This window comes from Polypterus senegalus, chromosome 4, assembly GCF_016835505.1.
Source record: "Polypterus senegalus isolate Bchr_013 chromosome 4, ASM1683550v1, whole genome shotgun sequence".
NCBI lineage: Eukaryota > Metazoa > Chordata > Cladistia > Polypteriformes > Polypteridae > Polypterus > Polypterus senegalus.
Genome location: NC_053157.1, coordinates 164,113,001 through 164,137,390, shown reverse-complemented (window position 1 = coordinate 164,137,390; position 24,390 = coordinate 164,113,001). Strand labels below are relative to the sequence as shown.

Here is a 24,390-nt window from a genome sequence, read left to right as displayed (position 1 = left end):
GGGATGCTCTTACGATAAAGGTGTATGAGGGTTTGAGATACAAAAACCACAAATGAGTGCAAACGTTGCTTCAGAATGGTTCAGGTATTACCGTGTGGTCATGTAGGCACAACAGAGAGAGAGAGAGATTGGTTAGGAGCAAACACTGATACAGTGCATTGCCACACCCACATAGAAAAAACGGCAGTGTGCTCCGTGGTTACTCTCTCAGGTGGGTGTTAGCATATCATAATCTCTTGAAGCAATAGCGTGAGGTTTCCGCATTTGACTTATACGTCCGACATTATAAAATACCAGACATTATATGATAAAATCAAGTCCCGACTTATCCGCGAGTATTTACAGTATGTAGAAAAAACAGAAACAGCAGGGCCTCACATACTTTATTTTTAATATTACTGGGCCAAACCATAACCACAAATATACACTATGCTTGATTTAATTTTCAGGAGATTACTACCGATGTTGATTATACTTCAAATGTTTGTAACATTCTGTATCAAATCACTACTGTTTTTTAATACAGTTCTCTGTAAAATTAAAAACAAATCTCACACAACTTTTCTTTTAAAATCTTTTTTTCTCGCTCTCTGTAATATTTAACATCATCTGAAGGAGGGGCCCGAGTTGCCTCAAAAAAACTTGCATATTGTAATCTTTTTAGCCAATAAAAGGTGTCTTTTAGCTTGACTTCTTATAACATTTAACAAAACTCCAATCTAAAATCCAAGCTGTATCAAAGAAATGATATAAAACAAAAAGCAGTCTTTGTCAAGGACAAAGAAACACAAAAACACATGCTTAATTTTTCCCAGTGTTCTGAAATTTATCTTGCTGACTTGGTGGTGGAAGGGGTGGGAGTGGGTGATGATGACAATGAAACAAACCATCAGAAAATAGCAACCATTTATTGTCACTAAATTACAGTACCTTTGATCATGAAGTTTTTTCTCAATGTTCCATTCAAAATATACGGCAGCATTTTCAACAACTCCAGATATTTGCTTTGTTACCTAAAAATGTAAACAAAGAAATTAACTGATTTTCAACAGAGACATATTTAATATAATGAATTTCACAGCCATACCAATGGCTATGCTAATGAGATTTTTCTTGGATGTTTTTGGTATTGTTCACAATTATCCAGCTTGCTAATTCCATAGGAAACTTTGTTATCTCTGTTCTGCATTTATAAACAAGATTAAAATTGTTTCTCGGCCATTACTACAAATTACACAAATTAAGTAACTTGTTAAAAAAATCATCTTTGAGGTGATTTATTCTTTTAAAGCATTGTAATGTCACTAACATTTGAAATATGCAAATTTAAATACAAATGGTACATTAATAGGATATTTATAAGCTTTTCCATCCATCCATCCATTATCCAACCTGCTATATCCTAACTACAGGGTCACGGGGGTCTGCTGGAGCCAATCCCAGTCAACAAAGGGCGCATGGCAGGAAACAAACCCTGGGCATGGTGCCAGCCCACCACCGTATAAGCTTTTCTTTAATTAAAATACATACACACAAATATAATGTAAGCACATTACAACTTACCATTTCTTTAGCATTTCCAATTGTTATTTTTTCTGAATAAGCATATTTAAGGAGTTTTTCTTTAAGACAATCAACTAAGCTCCTCTCAAAAAGCTGTATTAGTTTCTTCTCATCAAATGGCATTTTTTTCTTGCCCATGTACCTAAATAAAAGCATTCAGTTCAAATTAAATATTTAAAAAATCTTGGACTTCATGGCATAGTTTTGATACTGAAATGCACTGCAAATTTTGGAACCTTATATACACATGTCCAATTTGTCACAGGTGTACTTCAATCAAGTTCTAAACTCTTCTCAAGAAAAATGAAAGCAAAGTGCCACAGAAAATGATCTTGACTATTTACATACATGAGAGATTACAATTTTTGACTTTCAATAAATTTCCACACTATTCTAAAAACATTTTGTCACTTTGTCATTATGGGTTGCTGAGTGTAGCTTGATGGCTAAAAATTGCAAATGTATCCACTTAAAATGAAATCTAGAAAATAATAAAGTTTACAGAAAGTAAAGGGGTCGGTGCATTTTCTCAATCTAATTTATATGGAAACTCAAGGACTTTCTTCTGTATTAGGGCTGGGTAATATATAGACAAAATATCTTGATATATACTGCTCAAAAAAATGAAAGGAACACTTTTTAATCAGAGTATAGCATCCAGTCAATGAAACTTCTGAGCTACTGATCTGGTCAGTTAAGTAGCAGAGGCGGTTGTTAATCAGTTTCAGCTGCTTTGGTGTTAATGAAATTAAGAACAGGTGCACTAGAGGGGCAACAGTGAGACGACCCCCAAAACAGGAATGGTTTAACAGGTGGAGGCCATTGACATTTTTCCTTTCTCATCTTTCAGACTGTTTTTTCACTAGTTTTGCATTTGGCTACAGTCAGTGCCACTACTGGTAGCATGAGGCGATACCTGGACCCTACAGAGGTTGCACAGGTAGTCCAACTTCTCCAGGATGGCACATCAATACGTGCCATTCCCAGAAGGTTTGCTGTGTCTCCCAGTATAGTACAGTCTCAATGGCATGAAGGAGATTCCAGGAGACAGGCAGTTACTCTAGGAGAGCTGGACAGGGCCATAGAAGGTCCTTTGAGCAAGGAGGAACTGTGGAATGTGCACTGCCAGAGCCCTACAAAATTACCTCCAGTAGGCCACTGGTGTGAATGTCTCTGGCCAAACAATCAGAAACAGACTTCATGAGGGTGGACTGAGGGCCTGATGTGAGCTCTGTGCTCACTGCCTGGCACCGTCGAGCTCGATTGGCATTTGCCACAGAATACCAGAATTGGCAGGTCCACCACTGGTGCCATGTGCTTTTCAAAGATGAGAGCAGGTTCACCACGAGCACATGTGACAGAGGTGAAAGGGTCTGTATAAGCCGTGGAGAATGTTATACTGCCTGTAACACTGTTTCACACAAACGTTTTGGTGGGGGGTCAGTTATGGTCTGGGGAGGCATATCCATAGAGGGATGCACAGACGTCTACAGGCTAGACAACGGTACCTTGACTGCCATTAGGTATCGGGATGAAATCCTTGGACATACTGTCAGACCCTATGCTGGTGCGATGGGTCCTGGGTTCCTCATGTGGCGTTAGTATGTAGGCAGTTGATGGAAGATGAAGGAACTGATACCAATGACTGGCCCCCACGATCGCCTGACCTAAATCCAATAGAACATCTGTGGGTCATTATGTTCCGGTCCATTCAACGCCGCCAGGTTGCACCTCAGACTGTCCAGGAGCTCAGTGATGCTCTGGTCCAGATCTGCGAGGGGATCCCCAGGACACCATCTGTTGTCTCATTATGAGCATGGCCCAATGTTGTTAGGCATGCATACAAGCACGTGGTGGCCATACAAACTACTGAGTACGATTTTGAGTTGCTGCAATTAAATTTTGGCAAAATGGACTAGCCTGCAACATAATTTTTTCACTCTGATTTTTGGGGCGTCTTTGAATTCAGGGCTCTGTAGGTTGATCATTTTCATTTCCATCAAACGATGTGGCATCCTTTCATTCCTAACACATTACCCAGTCCATATCAGTATAGATATCCAGCAGGATTTTTTTCTTTCCCATTGAGATCTTATGTGTTTTCAAAGTGTTCCTTTAATTTTTTTGAGCAGTTAAAATATACATTTATATCTAGATATTTTTATGACGTGAATAAAACTTTAAGTAGTTAACCAAAGCCATACCAAGATATCACAAGAATTTATTTATTTATCAAAATAAAAGCTGAAATACATAACAAATTAATATATATTTTAACTTACAGGTCCACCGCACCTAAAAGAGGTACTGTATATGTTTTCAGGTAAAGAACATTGTGTAAATGTAAATAAAACATTTAAACATATGCAGAAAATGGCAGGTCTAAGGGTTCTAAAAATGAATTTGAAATTGTATGAAAATTCAGCCTACATTATAGTTAAAATAATAATAAATATAAAAAAATATAATAACAATATAAATAAATACATAAACTTTCTTGCTCTCCAATGTTTTAACAAACAAGTTAACAAACTGTACTGTACAGTACATTAGACATGTGTTAAAAAATTGTTACAGTTTTAAATTGCATGGATTTTTTTTTACAAATAAATCTGTAAAACACACTTCATTTCTGAAATTTGGGTCTAGCGCAACGGCATTTTACATTTTATGCTGTAGCTAATTTAAACTTCACTTTGTGAAATAATGTGTTTAAATGACATAACTAAATATAAAGGCAAGCAGTTTAAAACTCACTTTTACTGCTTAAATGTGTCTTTGATAAATGTAATACTTAAGCAGTTAGCATTAATTTTTTAAAACTTGCACTTCCCAATTACCAGATGAAGTCAATGCCTAAAGCACAGCATTCTTTGCCACTTCAGCGATTGCACCGCTTTGATAACATTGCTACCATTGCTGGTTGTAACAAAAAGGAGCCTCTTTTCATCAAGCTTTCAGTCTGCGAGAGTATCTTGTAGAGCTTCAGCTATGTGTTCCCCAGTGTGGTCAGGGAAATAGCTTGTTTGCTGACACACACGTTTAATCTCCCATTCTTCAATGAAATGAATAGTCACTCATAAATATGGCTCGCAGGAGTGGCTTGACCATATATCAGTTGTCAACGAGAAATGTTTTAATTTAGAAAACAGGTTGGTGAGGGTACGTATGACTTGAATGTACATGTTAGGCTGCACTTCACTTGCAAAGTAATTGCAACTGGGCAATTTGCATCGCAGGTCAAGAGTTTTAATCAGTCTTTTAAAACCTTCCTTTTCTCAAGATGAGACGTGAAGTATTTATTTTACTGTTGTAAACGCTGGCCCGGACACACACAGATGGACATCGTAAGTTCACCCAACACACTGTTTATTTACAATATTTACACTTGCCGTGCTCTCAAACCCCAGTGCCTCTTGCACCGATTCCCCCAAAGTCCAGGGCTCACAGTTTCTGTGCCTTTCTTCTGGCCGTCTCCAGTCCTCTCTCCAGCTCTGTCTTGCTTCCTCCCGACATCCACCAATGACTGGAGGGAGGTGGCCCCTTTTATGGTAACCCGGATGGGCTCCAGCTGCTTCCTGGCAATTAGTCCTGGCCACACCCCTGTGTGGTGGAAGTGGCAGCTGCGCACCCGGAAGCCGTCCGGGTGTCCCCAGTCGTCTTCCCCCCGGCACTTCCTGGTGTGGCGGAAGTGCTGGGCTCCCGGGATAATAAGGCACTGGGGCGCCGCCTGGCGGTGGCCACGGGTCCCTACAGGGCTGGGCTTTCAAGCCCTCTACCCGAGGCCCCCAACATAACCAAGATGGATGCCCCCTCTCGGTTTGGAGGAGGCACACGCCCTCCTCTGGTCCTCCTAGGCGTCTCGGCCGGGCTCCAGCCCCGGCCGGGGACCACACTGTGTGGTAAGAAACTGCCTCAGGGACACCATGCCACTTTGCTAATGCTGATGTCCACTCGCTGCTGGAACTGACCCGTTGACTAGAGGGTGCACAAGCCACCTGGAAACAATGGGGCTACCCAGGCTTGACCCCAATTTCGATCCAGCCAACATAGACTTTCAGGGTCACCGGCACCACGGGTGGAAGATGCCATAGTGTGAACACCACAGTGTGGACTGAACGCAGCTGCTTTCGCTGTAATCGACTGAGACATCTGGCTCGGGAGTGCCACCTTCCACCTGCACAAACAATGGTTATCGGTCCGGCCCAAGTATGCGGCCTGCAAGTTTCCCGCAAGGTGTTAAAGCAGGACAGTTTTAAAGGTCTTTATTATGTTGGCTGGGAATTCTCTGCACTGTTGGACTCTGGTAGCGACCTCTGCGTACTCCACCATGACTTGCTCCAGCAGACCCCTTATAAGACCACAGACAAAGTGAACATCCGCTCCGTCCATGGGGACATTAAAACATACGAGTCTATAGTACTCCCTCTGAAATTTTAAGGAAGAACTTTAAGGTATGAAATGCTTTGTACCGATGCCTATTTTAGACGTCCCCTTTGAGAGGGTGGGATTAGATATTGTTGGCCCGCTTCCCAGGAGTAAAAGTAGCATTCAGTATATGTGCGTGTTAATCAATTAAGTCAAAAGATACCAAGAAATAGCCATGCTGTGGCGGGCAGACACACGGATTATTGCAAAAGCACTCTTGGATATGTTCACACATATTGGTATCCCTCGCGAGATTCTCACTGATCAGAACACACCCTTTATGTCTCGCATCATGAAGCAGCTATGCGAAAGTTTCGGAATTAAGCAGTTACACTCCACAGTTTATCATTCACAGACGAATGGCCTGACTAAACGATTTAAAAAAACATTAAAACAGATGATTCGGCGGGTGGCCCATGACTATCCAACCTCCTGGGATACAGTAGTGCCTTTCCTCCTGTTTGCTGTCCAGGAGGCCCCACAAGCTTACATTGGGTTGCTTTCGAACTACTTTTTGGCTGCCGACCACACAGGGTCTTGGACATTTTTCAGGAAGAATGGACAGGAACTCACGAGACAACCCATGGGGGGAGGTTTGTCAACCGAGTTGTTTCACTGCAAGAGCAGTTTGCCAGATTGTTCTCAATTGCGATAGAATATCAGTAGTGCAAGCAGGAGTCACAAAAATATAATTATGATAAGATGGGTAAATACAGCGAGTTTAATAAGGGGGATCATATGCTGGTGTTGATCCTGTCTGATCCACAAAAATTTGGGGCCGAATGGCAAGGGCCGGCAAAGATAGGAGAGCATATGCCTCCAGTGAATTACAAAGTCATAATTCCCGGGCAATGGAAACCCAAACAAATTTTACATATTAGTCTTTTAAAGGAATGGCATGACCATCACAAAGTCCTGGTCACAGCCGAAGCCGTCATCCAGAACGAGGTCACCAATGGGGATGATTTAACTGACACCCAGAAAGTGAAATTGCTATCGTTGATCGATCAGCAGCACCTGGCCAGACGACAATTGCAGAATATAAGATTTGTACTCCTCCCGGTGTTACTGTACAGATGCCCCCATATCGCCTACCAGTGGCAACAAGGAAACTGATACATGAGAAAATCCGACAGATGTTCCAATTGGGCATTATTTGGCTAAGCAAAAGCAAATGGTGAACTCTAATTGTACTTGTCTCAAAGCCGGGTGGTTCAGTTCAGTTCTGTATTGATTTTAGGCATTTGAATAAGATTTCCAGGTTTGATGCATACCCATTGCTGCGTGTCGACGAGCTGTTGGAAAAGCTCAGACAGGCTTCATATATCTCCACCCTAGAACTCACAAAGGGTTATTAGCAGGTCCCCTTGGAGGAGTCTAGTTGCGAGAAGACTGCGTTCGCCACTAGGGACGGATTGGTTGAATTTACAGTGTTCCCTTGTGGTCTCTATGGTGCACCATTAACCTTTCAGCAAATGATGGACCAGATCCTGTGTCCCCATTCCGCGTACGCGGGTACCTTATCTTGACAATGTGGTCATTGTCAGTAATGACTGGGAATCTCATCTCATCCGCCTTCGGGCGGTGCTTGATATTTTGCAGCTGGGTATGTCGGAAATACATTTCCTGTGATATTCCATGGGGAAGGGTTTGTTCAATCCTCAAATGGACAAGGTGGGGGAGGTGCTTGCGTATCCCTGTCCCAAAACACAGGCATATTCATGCCTTCTTCGGACTCAATGGCGGTTCATCCCCAATTCTGCACATCGTGCTGTCCCCTCACTGACTTGACAAAGGACAGAAAAAATCGTAGTATTGTCTGGACCGACACCTATGAGATAACTTTCATTGGACCTAAAAGCCTCTTTATCATTGTTCCCAGTTCTGCACAATACAGACATTTCAAAGGAAATTATTCTACAAACAGATGCTAGTGCTTTCGGTTTAGGAGCGGTGCTCTCACAATGTTTTGAGGGGCAAGAACACCCCATCATGTCTCTTAGCAGGAAGCTGATACCCAGGGATCGTAATTATTCAACTATTGAAAAGGAGTGCTTGGCAATTAAGTTGGTGGTTGAAGCCCTCTGTTACTATCTCTGGGAATGACGGTTTACCCTGGTGACTGACCACGCCCGACTGCAATGGCTGTACAAACAGAAGGAATACGAACACCTGGCTCACTCAATGGTCTATTAGTTTCCAGGCTTTTGCTGTTGATGTTCCCACCTTGGAACATCCCCCAGCGGGACGACATGCCAAAAACTGAGCGCCGCATCTGTGGAAGACTACTTATCCGTTGCTGGGGCAACCTCAGGCTCACAGTGCTTTAGGGGCTTGCTGTGGAAGCAAATTCAAGCCGAACGAGGTAGTGCTATAAGCGCCTGTTGTCGATGAGTGATGCAAGGAACATTATTAATGCAGGGAACAGTATTACTTGGCCACTAACCTGGCCACGACCCTGCCCGACTGCTGTGTCTGTGTATAAGAGTAGTAGATCCTGCTACAATAGATAACCGTACTGTTCCTTTTTCAAGCTGAATAAAGCTGATTTTGCTAAAGTACTGAAACTCAGCCTCATGTTTTGGGGTGCAAGACAGGGACTCATGCGTCTATAGATAGATAGATAGATAGATAGATAGATAGATAGATAGATAGATAGATAGATAGATATATGGATATGGATATGGATAGATATATACTGTAGATATATAGATATACAAATATGGAGCAGTCCACTTTGCTCATGCTCAACCACAGCCACGGGGGTTGATGTCTATGTGTAGACAAAGAATAATTTTAATAATGCTATCAATCATCAAAACAAATCCTAATATGTGCCATATCACATCAGCACAGAATTACACCTTGCTGCATTCTGTAGATCTGTCTTGTTCAGCAGGCTACCATGAGGACAGTCTCATAACACAATATTAGTTGATAGAATGACTAAGGCTTGAATTGAATTTCACCAACACATAATCCTGACCTAAATATTCAGCTGCACTCAGTTCCACAGGCTCAGGAGTGTTTTCTTAGAATGACAGCAAAGATAATCAGGTGTTACTGCTTGTGTCACGCTTTCAAAAACTCTCCCAGACTCAGTCTTCGTATATGTGGAAATTTAGCTTCACTGTGGTTTGTAAGATGAAAAAAGGGTATTAAATGATTTCTTTATATAATCGAATTTTCATGAGGGCATGTTTGTTTGTAAAACTGGGAAACCTTTTTAGCAAGTGTGTTCTTCATCTTCTCTTCCACCCCTATTTCCTCTCTTTCCTGATGCAGATTTTGTATACATACTCATACAGTACAAAGATATTTCTTTCCGTTTCTTCCTTTATTTGATAAGCATAGTGGATTGCCATTAGGAGTGGTTTTGTGATCACTTATGTGCTTATCGTAAATCCTCAAAATATAAGGAATCAAAATAATCCTACACTATACAAGCTTAGCATTTCTTGAAATGTGCATTTAACATAATTATGTCTCTTTTATATTATTATTTTTCTATTGTAGTATTAATGTAAAAAATTTGTGAAATTATTGAAAATTATACAGAACATAGCTGTCATGTATATCCCTTTTAATTAAACATTATTACTTACTTTTAAAAGCTGTAATAACATTATGTCATATTGTTATATTGCCACATTGCATTTATACATTTTGGAAAAAAAAATACTCAGTAAAATGTTATGTCAAATTTATATTCAGTGTAATAAACTGCTAGTTTTCTTTGGAATCATGTATTAAACAAAGGTGTTTGTGTATGGGCAGGGGGCATTTACAGCTTTACTTATAGGAGCAAAACTGCTACAGCTGATCCCTGGAACTGGTAAAATTTTTTCCACTCAATGCTGATTTTGGTTCTATGGTAGCTTTCCTAACTCGCTGCCATGTCCAAGATAAAAATAAAATAAAAGGAGTTAAAGACAGAAGACAAGTTCAAGGCAGAGTACTGTATATCATTGTGATGAAGAGAGAGGTACCTATGTGTATTGTGTATAAAGAAAATTTGGTGGGAGAGTTGGTTGTTGATCTATGCTAGCCCATGTCGGATATATGAATGTTATTTTTGGTTTTAAATAAATTTCAGTTTCATACCCTTGCAGTAAAGCCTGCCATATTTGAAAATCTACAGTCAAACAACTAAAAATTACTTTTGAAAGAGGTAATATTAAAAAAAACACTACAATTTTAACTACTTACCAGACAATAGCTTCATCCAATTCATGATTTATTGCTTGCATAACAAATTCTTTCATCTCTGTCCATCCATTTTCCTTAAAATCTAGCACTTCTTCAAGCAACTTTAGCGCGTTTTCCTAGAAATAACAAAAATTAATGAAGTAAAATTCAAACTGAATAGTTTTTGTATAATATTCCAATTACCTACTTTTCCAAGTCATTATTATTTGTTATAGTGTTGCTTAAAATGTCTGCCAACTAATAAATAAACTTTGAAATGTATGACTGGCTATAATCACTGGGAGTGATCATGTGGAATTCGATCACTGCCAAAAGTCCATGTGCAAGAACAACATATTTTGCAAGTGTGTGTTTAATTCTGAGTATGTATGAATTTGTGAAGGACATTTTGAGCACCAGTGTCACATTCTCAGAGCAACCTCAGGACACTTAAGAACATGTGAAACTTTTTGAAAAAATGCATAGCAAGTTTTCAGTGCGCACAGCACATTTTGCAAATATTTTACTGTCATGTAACTTTTAAAAGTGTTCTTAAATAAGACTGCAAAGGTTGTTTAAACTAGAAGGAGACGAAAGCACTCAAAATGACAATGTAAACTAGAATAGGAATTGAAAACAGGAGTAGATTAGTTCAAGATGGACTAGAAACAAAGAACAGCTAAATTCACACACAAACTTGTACTGAACTCATAAAAGTACTAAGACATAAGGACTGAAATAAACTAATAATACTATTCACAAATGCAGATGAAAGGAATGTGACCAAAAGAATTCACCATATCCAAAACTGCAAAATATAAAAAGACAGGAAATGTACAGGAATGTGTAGACTATAAAATACTAACTTTAATCAAACGTTTATCAATGATAATGCTGAACATTAGAAACATTAGAATGAAACCAAAATGGTATTTAGGAAACATTTCCAAAAAGAGAGATACAAAAAAATGCAAAATGGATACATAGACAAACCAAAGGCTCTTCACTAAATTATGCAAACAAGAAGTCATCAAAGTATAAAATAGAAGAATTAGAACATGGGAGAAGCTACTACTATGAAAGATAAGAATGATTGTACAATTGTTGTAGACTACAATTAGTATGAATGTAACAAGCAAGCAATATATAGTAACTGCTACAAGCAAGGCTAACACCATGAAAATATAAATTATGAATGCATAAAAACAATATCAAATGAGAAAGAAGAGATAAGTAAATATTATAGTAGACACAAGTGTGACCAGGCAAAGCAGATTACTTACTTACTTAAACTTATTAACAGGCGATTTATTTAATTTAATATGATTATTATAAGAAGTGAAACGGCAAAAGTTGTGTTCAATAAAATTAAATAATGGAACAGATTTTTTAACTTGGCATATAAAAGAGATCCTAAAATAAGATCACAGAGTTAGTATTGTGGAGCATCCATTTTCTGAATCTACTTTTCCAACCTCAAGGGTGAGGGCAGGCAGAGGTAGAGGCAATGCCTATCCATGAAGCAAAAGACTGGAAGGAATCTTGGATCAGGACAGGGATTTTTTGGGGAAGTGCAATTCTTGCCCCCACTTAATATTACGTTTTATAAAAACTTAGGGGCATTTTTGAAAAATGTACAAAATCATGTTTTACTTTATCAGAGTAGTGAAGGCAACAATTTAGTCTGATTTTTAGCAGAAAAATAATAAATTAAACAGTGTATACATTTTTATTAAAAAAAATGTCAAAACATAACAAATGGCAAGAGTATTGACCAAAATCAAATGAATTCAAGCTTCATATAAGTCGGTGGTAGGATTGGCTAATGTCAAGTATACAGATATCCACCTATGGTCATCTGTCACTTAATAGCGTAATTACAATTACTATGTTAAATTACAAAATTTATGTAAGTGAAAATACAGAATTATGTCAGATTTGCATTACAAAGTCCCAGACTTCACCCATGGTTCATAATAACCCCTCAACATTGAAGATACTATAACCACAAGATGACTGACAGGAGTGACACAGTGCACATTACCGGCTGCATGGAATTAAATGATTGCAATGACCATAAGTGGGCTCTCCAGGCTTATGTCAAAGTGAATTCAAAAGAGAGGCCTGTGTAGTGGCCAATAAGATTTGGACTGGAGAGGCAATGAATGTGAATAAGTGCTGAATGAGAGAAAGAGAGGGGGTAATCACAATAAACAAACAAAATTGGACCAGGAAGGAGCAAAGGACTTCAAGTTTGTTCCTAATGGCTGAAGGTTTTTGTGACAAACTGGTTACTTAATTAGAAGACTATTCTTGCAGATAATGGAACTTGTGATTTAATTCTATAGCTTATTAGTGCTTTCATTCTGCCGCATCCAATTTTTCTTATATTACAGACTGATTTTTCCTGAGAGAATCTCCAAATTAATCATGAAGTCGAACAGATTGGAAAAAATGTCAGTCCTTGACTTTTCCATTTCTTTTAAAATATTTTATTAAGCATGACAAATCACAATAAGCAAACCACTGTAAATGGGACCAAGGTAGATTACCTTTCTTTTTAATTCAGTCCTAAAGGCCCTACTTTTAAATACGTAACTCTACAGGGTGGGCCATTTATATGGATAAACCTTAATAAAATGGGAATGGTTGGTGATATTAACTTCCTGTTTGTGGCACATTAGTATATGTGAGGGGGGAAACTGTTCAAGATGGGTGGTGACCATGGTGGCCATTTTGAAGTCGGCCATTTTGGATCCAACTTTTGTTTTTTCAATAGGAAGAGGGTCATTTGACACATCAAACTTATTGGGAATTTCACAAGAAAAACAATGGTGTGCTTGGTTTTAACCATTCCCATTTTATTAAGGTGTATCCATATAAATGGCCCACCCTGTATTTGTCATTCTATTAATTCATCTTTTTGCCCTGTGGACTTTACTCCTTTAATTGTAGTTTAATAACAAAATTAATAACAAGCAGAGGAGACACCTGGGTAAATGACACTGAAATTCTGCAGCTATTTATAGCTATTGTGCTCATTACTTTATATAATCGGAACACCTGAAAAATCATGATGATGAAAATCTTAAGTCTACAAGTAATTATATATATATATATATATATATATATATATATATATATATATATATATATATATATATATATATATATAGTGGCAGACAGCCAGGGCACCCCTATAATGGAAGGTCTGGGGGAGAGAGTATATCCAGACCATTACCTTCCCCAGTGCGCTAGATGGCAACAACCCCTGGTAGTGTGCAGTAGTGCAATGGGTTTGGAACATGGAAGCTCAACCCTGCTGGGACCCGTGGCCACTGTCAGGGGGCACCTGGAGAAATGCTGGGCCCTTGTTTGTAGCACTTCCGCCACACCCGGAAGTGTTGCTGGAAGTAGGTGAACGGGCACCTGAAGCACCCCTGGGTGCCTTATAAAAGTAGCTAGCAGCCACTACTCCGAGAGCCAGAGTCAGGAGGAAGAGGATGAAGCTTGAGGGAGGAATAGAGGTGGAAGAACGCAAGAAAAAGAAGAGAGACAGAAAAGGACTGTGAACTGCGCACTTAGGTGGTCTGTTCTGTGCTCTAGGGTATGAAGAAAACCACTTCCCCAGTCTTGAATAAAAGTGTGTTGTGTGCTGCACTTGTGTCTCTGCCAGTCTATGTCGGGCTAGGGTGGCTGTATGTGCCCCAGTGGTCCACAACATAATTACTTGCTACATTCCAAAAAGAATTAAGCAAACCTAGTTTCATAATTTTTGAACTGAAAACAAAACACATAAATTGAGAAAGAACAGCTAGTTTTATTATGGGAAGAGTACAGTTAAAAGCAGAAATTGGTTTAAATGAAAACCTGCAGCCACAGTAAGTCCTCTGAACTGAACTTGTGAATCATTGTATTAGATGTTTAACTGCTGGCTATTTAAGGAATTCAAACTAGTTTGTCAAGTTGTTTAATTCTAAATGATGCAGTTAAATGTTTGTAATCTTAACAAGCAATTAAAAAGAAGCACAAAAATGTTCCTTCAAAAATAATTGTTTCAAAAGCAACAATTGGCTTTGAATTAAGGAACTCCATCCCACCAGTACTGTATGTCAAAACCCTGTGTATGGCAGGGCATGTGCATATACTAACAGTAGCTTTTCAGTGTTCAGCTTATTAAAATAATTATGGTAATGCTGAAGAGTGTTGGATTAAGGCTTATCTCATTCAGGCATCTGTACATAAAAGAGGTGAAGGAGGCATAAATAATATTTTTCATTTGTTCATTAATAAAATTCTCAATTTTTCACTAATTCTCTTGGTCCATTGTAAATCTTCCCCAGATGCCCAAACAAGACAGTGACATTTACTGACCAAGGCCATAAAAGCAAATTATTTAAAATGTTTTGCTGCCCTTCACAATATTACCAGAAGCACTAGTGCTTCTGTGAGCAACAGCTCATTAGGCTTTGCTGTACAGTTCATGTTTGTAGCAGGTTTTGCATTAACTAGTAGTATAATGAAGTGGTCCTGTTTGTGAATGACAGCTGTGCAAAGGCAGGAGAGGAAAAATCAGCAAACGATCAAAAATAAATTAAAGACATAACATTAGACAGAATCTTTTTGACCTGGACACCCACAGTATTATACACAGATATATAAGCTAGTAAAATTTAAAGTTAATGAAATAAACATATACTTTTTTGGGATGTGAAAGTAATTCTGGGGAAAACCTGTATAGACGTGGAGAAAGTGCAAATTTAATTCAGTGATATGGGTTGAACACAGAACACACACTCAAAGACCTGTAAGACACTGCAATCACGAAACTTCCATTTTAAAGATCAAAAACATAACAATAAATGTAAGAGAAATTGAGAAATATAGAGAGATGTAAGTCTCAATACTATATGTTGAATAAATACTGAAAATCTAGTTAGTAAAATAATAAAGGACAGGTTACACATTAAAACTCTATTAGGAAAACAAAAAAAAAGTAATATAAAAAGACAGGAACCAAAGACTGCCGTTAAGTGAATAGACTGAACAAATAATGAAGAAGGCATCTGAGACCTGCCAACCAACTAGAAATAATGATGATATAAGTTCTTAGTGATCAGTTAACATTTTATGTAAAATGTAGGATCTTTATATATAATATGCTACCATGGCTGTTCGTTTGTCTGTCCAGGAGTTTTATTCACCTGTTTGAAGTATTGACCTGAAATTTGGTACACATACACTACGTGACGTCTACTATCCGCTTTTGCGGTGATGATTGACCTCCAAGATTATTCCTCTTTTTATTTTATTGCAAATTCAAATCTTGACGGGGCCAGTGGCATAGCTGTGCAGCGCATGCGTACGTGTGCCATTCTCATTCCCTACCACCTTCGCTGTCACTTCCCCTATCTCTTCATATCTTAAGTGTTCAATCTGCCTCAAGAATGATTTAAGTGTCAGCTTAAGTGAAAAATGAAAGAAAACATACTTAGTAATTGCAACACAAACACTGATTTAATCAGTTTTAGCACAAAAAGATGCCAACGGAAGAAGAAAAGCAGCGGGCCGCTAGGGTGGAGAAAAGAAGAGCTGCTCAGGAAGCAGCAACTGCATCAACCTCTGAGCAGACAAAATGCTAAACATACAGAGGAAGAGTCTGAAAACTATGAATGCACAAGTCAAGTGTATCCACTGCATGTTATTGTGCAGTGCGCCGTTAACTGGTAAAGGAATTATAGTAAAACTTACTTACCTTATATGTGACCATTACATCTCTCGTCTCATTCAAAAAATCTTTCATTTCAAGCTCATCAGGTTTGCCGTAGGCAATATTGTACAGTTTTACCTTTTAAAGAAAAAAATAAACAAAAAGTAACTAGTGCGTGATTTTGTATTTGAACAGAACTATGCACCAAAATGCAGTGTTAGTTGTTTCTTCTACTATAAGTTGTTTCTTATACCATCACTGAAACCTTTAAGTACCAGTGCCATTTTTTCCTGAACTAAAAAAGGAAAAAATAATCACATTTGTCATCTCTGGGTCATGGTTACGTTCCTACTGTTCTAGTGTCACAATACACGGCACTATAGCTGAAACATTTATTTTGGTAATTGAATAGTTGACAAATAAATTTCAGGTGATTATTTTTTTAACGTAACATTTGTATGAAAGTGTTAGAATTTCATTCAGAAAGAAAACAGATTTAATCCTTGCAGAATAATCTCCTTCTTAAAAATATTACAGGTGTGCTCTAAAATTAAATTTACCAAAAAAGTGCATAACAATAAGTGCTGTTGTTAAATGCAACATCTAGCTTGCAACACTTTCCAGACTATTAATCATTTCAGACTTCTTCCTTATTTGACAAAGGTTTCCTTCTTTCATTTTTTATTTCAAAGCCTGCTTTTATTTTTTTTATAGTATGGTACAAAATACTAGCAATTTCTAATTTCAAAAGAAATACCCTACAAAAGAAGTTTTGCATGTTGTTAATGCCTCAGATTCAGATAAAGATTCTGAGCTGCCACAAGAAATGGAGGAAAAAACATCCAGAGTGCAGCTGTGTTATATCCCAGTGTGAGTGAGAAAGGGATCACCATTATTCTCATGTGTTTTAAGTTGCTCCCATAACACAGTTGTGCTCCCATAATGAAAGCACTAATTTTACAGATCTTGCAACACACAGATTTGCTACTAGTTGAAATGACTCTACACTTTTGTATTTATTGAGTCTTTCCTCTGTCTCCACCATAATTCAAAATGTGATTACCGTGACTCTTGTCCAGTAAAGCCATGTACATAATATATAACATGTCAACTAATTGATAACAACATTTGTGAGCAACTATTTTCATTATGAGTTTTTATCAATTATATCAACCAGTTGTTGAAGCCCTATAAACTGCTGGCCTAAAATGATACAATTTTACTATAACCTCACCCTTCTGTTGATGTCACATTATCGTCCACAACATAGCACAGCATTTTCAGACAACCGTTCAAATACAAAGTTAAAGCCGTACTGTTAACAAAAGTTGCTCAATGTGGGTGCTGAAGGTTTTTTTTTTTAAACTATGATTTTACAGATTACCTGTTCAAGGAACTGGTTTTCAACTGAAGGAAAAGGAAACACCGGCAAATATTTTAATCAAAGTACAAAATATATTGAACAAGTGTGCATGAATCTGTAAAAGCTTGCCAAATTTTTTCAAGGTTTACAATACATTAAGCGAAGTAGCATGTTCTTTCAAAAACAATAAAGGAAGAATCAATTAGCAGATACATCTCATGCTTAGTGAATTGAAATTTATGACAAAAACTAAAGTGAAATAGCGGAATTCTCATAACCTCTGGGAGATATGGCTGCCTCGTCCTTGCACTCCACTATCAACAGCTATTTTATCCTTAAATGCCATGCTCAATCTACCATATGAACAGCAGTACCATTAGCAAAGATTCTCCAAGAACGGTACAGATTATATTAAGGCGAGGGAGACTTCCAAGATGGCAGATTGTCAAGACCAGTTACCGGAATGGCTTTATTCACTGATTATTAATCAGTCTTTCACTTTAACTTTATCTTTTAGGGAATTTACCACACAGATAAGACAGGAGCATAAAACATTTAAATCTGAAAAAAGGCCTTCTTCACGATGTTACAGCCTTACAAGAGGTGCAACAGCAGCAAGCCAAACAATTTGCTGCTATGAAAAAACAGCAGGCCATACTGACTGACAAGATCGCTGACCTTAACTGAAGTTGCAATATATGTTTTACTGGAGCGAGCGGAAGGCTGTGACCCTGATGGCTTTATTACCTCCAAGATACCAGTGTGGTTCCCAACCTTCCAAGAAGAAGGGATAGAAATTATGTAGGTACACCGTGTGTACTCAGATCCCCAATCAACATTACGCCCATGTACCCTCATTTTCTGCCTTCTTCGGTTCACTGAACACCGAAGGCTTTTAGAAGACCTTCACTTTTGAAGTACAACAGATTGCTTCTCCCCAGATTTAAGCATGGTTATAGTGGCTAAGCAGAAAGCATTACAACCTGCTGTGTTGAAAGCCAAAGAGTCTAGCCTCCAATATTGTATTCTGTATCCATTGTCACTAAAGTAGAGCTCCGGATTCTGCTTCCAGGTCTATGAGGATGTGAATGAGGCTCTCGGTGTAATCAACCACTTTTCTAATTTATGTGAGCTCCCTGCTTCACGCTGTGTCAGTAAAATTACTGAGGAACCTTGAAAGGTTACTGTTCAGAATGTGTTATCTTTAATTCTGAGAAGAATGTACGTTAGTTTTTTAATTTTAACAACTGTTGGTACTGAACATAGCTATGTCTTTATTATTATTTTTAAATGCATGTTCATGATTGAATTTGAGGCTGTTTTGCAGGGATTGTGGTTGCCTGTCTCGATACTGAACACAAGTCTGAATATAAGGCAGAAACTCTCCACTTCTGGTTTGTGAAGACTTCACTGTCTGACATTATTCTATTTCAATTCCCTTTAAATTTTACTTCACTAATGGCTGGGGAGGAAGGGTTTTGGTGGGGTGGGAAAAAGGGCTGAGTTTGGTGGGAGGGGGCGTTGTTTTTCGTTTTGAGAAAGGTTGAGTTGATATTATATATAAGATGCTTTGTCCGTTGCAGCTGCCATTTAGCTTTACATTTCTTGCATACTTCATGGTCTCTCTGTAATGACTATGGCTAATCTTACTATTACTTCCTGGAAATGTGCACAATGGTCTCAACTATCTGTCCTGTAAGTCATATTGTCTTGATATGCTATATCACTTGAATACTGATATTGTTATTTTACAGGAAACTCATTCTAAACTGCCTGATGAGTCAAAGCTTTCTAGTAGATGGTATTACGTGGCAGCAAATTACTGTGCTGCATTGAAATCATGTGGTGTGGCAATTATACTATGTCGCAATTTACCAATTAATGTTATTGCTTCTAGGGGTGATGATAAAGGTCATTTCACATATGTTCTCTCTGAGCTTTGTGGAAGCTTTGTTGCTTTTATCTGATATTACGCTTCTACGCTGTTCAACACGACATTTTTTGCAAAACCTACTGTAGATTTGCTACAATTCCCAGATTACACTTTGTTTTTGAGAGTGAATGCTAATGCTGTCATAAATCCTGCCCTTGATTGTTCACTCATTCCCAATTTAAGGCATATTCCTTCATCCACTAAAGTGCTTAGATTCAATACAACATTGTTGAAAAATTACAAGTTTTGTACCCAGTTTAAAACAAATCTAGATGATTTCATTTTAATAAACAGAAATCATGGCTCATTTCTCTCAATTGTATGGGAGGCAATTAAGGGATTTATTAGAAATAACACAATTTTGTTTGCTTCTCAGGTTAACCAAACCAAATTTAAAAATATTTTTGTATTTGAAAGTGAACTAGCAATTTTGGAACAATCACACCCTCTAGTGCACTACTCTAAATTTGAATTAAAAATTTCAATATTTAAAAGTGAATTAAACTCTTTACTGAAGAATCGAGCTGAAACTCAGTTTCACAGAACTAGAACAAATATTTATTCAACACATTCTGAACATTATCTGGCCTTATGTTTATGCAAATCTGAGTCATTTGCAACAATTCCTTCCATTAAGACAAGTAGAGGAAATATTATACCTTGTCCTAAAGAAATTAACTCAGAATTACTGTCCTATGACTCTAAATTATTTTCCTCTGATAATATCTCAACCAATAGAGAAATTAAGCATTTCTTATCTAACCTTGATATCCCTAGCATATCAGAATAAGATGCCTCCTTACTGGATGCCCCATTTTCTCTTAATAAGTTACATCTAGCACTATCTGACATAGATAAAGTCAAAGCACCTGGTATTGATGGGTTTCCACCAGATATGCTTTTAGCTTTTTTGGGATCAGTTATCTGAACCTTTACCTTAAATGCTCCATTTAAAAGCTCCAACCTAGCTTGAACATGGCAGCAATTACTTTACTGCATAAATAGAACAGGGGCCCTAAGTTATGTCAGAATTATAGACCCCTCTGTCTTATCAATACAGATATCAAATTATTAGCTTAAATTTTAGATATTCTCCTTGAAAAAAGTTATTCATAAGTTCAAATTGGCTTCATTAAGCCTCACATGTCTTCATATAATTTACACTGATTGCTCCATCATTGAATCTGCTCCTAATTTAAAACCTCCTGCTGCTCCTTTGTCTTTAGATGCTGAGAAAGCTTTTACCGAGCTAAATTGGAAATATCTATGGTCAGTCCTGTATCACATGGGTTTTGGAAATGGCTTTATTAATATGATTAAAACACTCTATTCCTTTCCTTCACCTGTAGTATATATAAATTATTTAATCTCTCCCTATAGCAAGGGGATCTCATCAGGGTTGTTTATCTCTCCACTTTTATTTGCATTATCCCCTGAACCCTGCCTATCGCTGTCCATAGTTGTGGTGAAATCTTTAATATTTGCATCAGAGGCTCCCCTCATGCCATCTCTTTATATGCAGATGATACGGTTTTACTCTTGAATAGTGCTCCAATGGATATTACTGATGTCTTAAATTTGTTTAATAATTTTGGGAAAATCTGCATTGTGCCAACTCAGTTCTAAATATCCTATTGGGATGGGTGCTCTTGAACACTGGGCACTTTTGAAATAAACAATCAGGTCCCAGGTAGCGTGCAGGCTCAGAGTTGAGTGTGGGTATGTCCAAACACGTTTCACTCAATAGTTAATTGGGTGCTTGGCCGATTGTGCCTCATACACATGCAGAGGCGGCTAGATTGGTCAGGTGCCTCAATTGTACCTTGGGTGAAGCAGCTTGTCACACTTGCACCTAATTGGAGAGGACAGATCAAAAGGAGCCTGCACAACATGGAAGGGAGACAAAAAATGATTTATTTATTGGATTTTAACCTAATTGAACACCTGGGATTTTGGATTATATATAGAAGATTTAACTACACTGCTCTTTGAACACTGACAGTTTGTTTTTGAATTGTAATAAAAGCACTTTGTCACTTTTACACCTACATGGCATCTGCCTGGCTCATCTCGATAATGTTATTTATGATGGCAGGATCAAGAGGCTCCCAGAAGGAGCCGGTAACCAGAAGCCAACCTGCACAGTCACACCTATTTAAAGTATTCCTGCTAACATTTCCATATCTAATTAGTTCAGATACTGTATTTAGGGATACATATATACCCATCACTGAACAAAATGGTTACTTCTGACTATCTCCATATTTTGAATTAAATTGAAAAATCTATCTCCTCTTGGTCCTCACTTTTTCTGTCCCTTCCTGCTTGGATTGCTGCAATCAAAATGAATACTGTTCCCAGTCAGAATTTTATTAGTGCCATGATTCCACTCTCACTTCCCTTACATTACTGGCACAATATTAAGTCTTCTCTTTCTAAATTTATTTGGAATGGTAGGAAACAGTGGTTGAAATATGCAACTCGAACTTGCGCCAAAGACACTGCTGGCCTGTCTTTGCCACACTTCGAATTATATTATCTGGCTTTTGTAGTTCGTCCCTTGTTAGCTTGGCTACATGTCTTAAGTGTTCTCCCTTTTGCCCACCACTAGAGTCCTCTATAACTAGCCCTTACAATCTACGTAATATGTATTTTATTTTGTAATCTTCCAATATGGTTTTGCAGATTCCATTTTGGGCTTTTGATGACAGTGCTGGTGCTTGGTCTAGAAAATGCTTAGTTTAATACATAGGTGGCACTGGCAAACACCTATATTTAATAATTCAACTACTGTATTCTAAATGGAGGACAACCTTACTCATTTCCTCCTTGGTTCCATCTGAGTATTGTGACATTAGGGACTATTTTTTTACTGATTCTGGACTGTAACTTATGTGTGGACTAAAGACTTATTCCATTACAAAAAGGAAATTTGCTGGAAAACTGTGTTTAAGAATGTATGTTTGTCCTCCAAAAAACCAAACTATCAGTTTTCACAACAAATTATTCTCCTCACTCCTAGGAAGTGGCACAAAATGGACTTAGTATTGGATTTATGTCATGTCATTCTTGCCCTCTAGATCTCTCTGGTGCTTTCCTTCATGTATTCTAGAGCAGCCAGGTGTCTTTGCCTTTTGGTCTGCAGTTGCCCATTTGCTTTCCTATAAAATTCCTTTTTTTTCCTTCAGTCTTTCTCCATGCTGACAATTCTTCCCTTTCCTTTAGTTACTATCAAAAAAGTGTTCTTATTAGATACCATAGCTGCTAAAAATCATTATTGCATCTAGATGGAAATCCTCAGAAATGGTGACCATTCGGCACTTGTTTATTTCATTTTTTAGTTTAATCCTTTTACAAATTTCCACTGCCAGAATGAATAATGCTTCATCTACATCTATCAACCTGTAGAAGTTGTCCTCTGATGTATTAAAAGTCTGCATATAGCTTCCATTTTCTTTTTTATTTTTGCACCTTTGTTGTCAAGTATCTCTCGTGTTCTTATATATCTATAGTTAAACCCCCAGAGCTCCTGGGAGGTTCAGGGGTTATGATTTTGTTAAATTAGTTTTTTTAAGGTGTAAATTTCATGTTGGGAAAAGGGGTGGGGTTTATTACAAGTATGTACTGGTTGGGACTTTTGTTATTAATACATTGCTATTACATTTGTTATTTGAAACTTTTTACTGTTTATTTTTATTGATGGAAAATAAAAAAAAAATTTGATCACCAAAAGAAAGTGACATTTTAATAGGAATATGCTTTATAGTAAGCAGATACAAACAGGAGCGCAGTTAAAAAAAAACTGATCAATTTTACAAATTTATCCAGAATTTCACCACTTAAGTCCAGAAAGCAATACTTTTCAAAGGCTGGAAATATGGACAATGCCTCAGATTATTTTATACATCACATGCTTTTATTTTCCAGAGTGACTTGAACTATATGTTAATATTCTTACCAAGCAGAACCCATAAAGAGTCTATGTAGCCTTCTGTTAAAATAGTTGAAGTGGTGATTAAGAGGAACAGGAGTCTATGTACTCTTTGGGGAAAATTGGCTACTATTTCATTTTAAGTTTTAACAGACCCCTTTAATTGTTTAAATACTGTGCATTTGTTACAGTTTTAGACACTGAAATAAAACAATCAATGCTATACCCTGTCACACACTTGCAACTAGGAAGGTGTTGTATGGACCAAGGTAATTTCATGTCGGGCCAGGGGGTGGCGGGTTGCACTAAACCTTCTCTTGTTATCTCTACAGACCAGCCGCGGGAAAACCTGTCTGATTTAAAATAGATGATGTGACTTCCGGTTCCAGTGCCCAGAAGAATATCACTTCCGGTTCCGGCATCTAGAAGAATATCACTTCCAGTTCCGGCTGACTAATGAAGAACATCACTTCCGGTCCCCTTACATCACTTCCTGGCCTATCCCTTAAAGCCGCCATCTTCTCAAACCCTCATCAGTTCTGTTGTGGACTCGATATAGAGAACATCTCTATATTTTACAAAGACACTTTTGCAGCCAGGAATAATATACTGGTGGCTGCCCCAAACCTTTTTAAGTGTGTTGAGTGAATTATTTTTACAACCCTTACATGGTTCATACTCCTTATTATCATTAATTAGGGGTATTCATTTAATAATTACTAATTAATACAGAAAAATATGCTTCTCAGCAAACTCTGAAGTGAGAAATAACACAAAGATAAATAAAACCCATGGCAATTGATAGATATAAAGAAAAAAATATTTTGTTTATGTTCTTTAAGAAAATAAATAAATAATTACCTTGTAGTTGGGATGTCTTCCGTTGAAATAAGGATTAAATACAGCCCTATTTGTCACTTTTGATTTACTCATTTTCCACTTTTCTGAAGCATTTCTTCCCCATTCTTTCAGTAATTTTGCAACCTGAATGGTTTAGAATTTCATTCATTAAAACAAATTTAAAAAGCATGAAAACTTCTAAATTTTAAAGTCAATTTCCAAATACCTTTCCATTGATGAATTGTTTCCTTTTTTCATTAAGGCTACTTTTGGTATGTTGCAGTATTTTATCATGTTCTTTCAAGAAATAATCTATCTTAAGATCCTTTATTCTGGAAAAAAAATAACACGTGGAAGTACAAATCCTAAATTACAATTGCTTAAAAATAACTACAGCAAACTTTTCTGTTGTTCTTTTAAAAGCATATAAAAAC

The 24,390-nt window shown here is 37.6% G+C and overlaps 1 protein-coding gene across 1 annotated transcript in view; it reads right to left on the bottom strand.

Annotated features, from left to right (window-relative positions):
* Positions 1-24,390, bottom strand: part of LOC120527786 — a 105,628-nt gene that overhangs the window by 4,772 nt on the left and 76,466 nt on the right. The window contains exons 18-23 of the mRNA XM_039751601.1: positions 24,183-24,288; positions 23,978-24,100; positions 15,935-16,027; positions 10,201-10,316; positions 1,564-1,705; positions 931-1,013 (exon numbers count right to left, since the gene is read on the bottom strand). Coding sequence (XP_039607535.1) covers positions 931-1,013; positions 1,564-1,705; positions 10,201-10,316; positions 15,935-16,027; positions 23,978-24,100; positions 24,183-24,288 — 663 coding nt within the window. The remainder of the gene's footprint in view (positions 1-930; positions 1,014-1,563; positions 1,706-10,200; positions 10,317-15,934; positions 16,028-23,977; positions 24,101-24,182; positions 24,289-24,390) is intronic.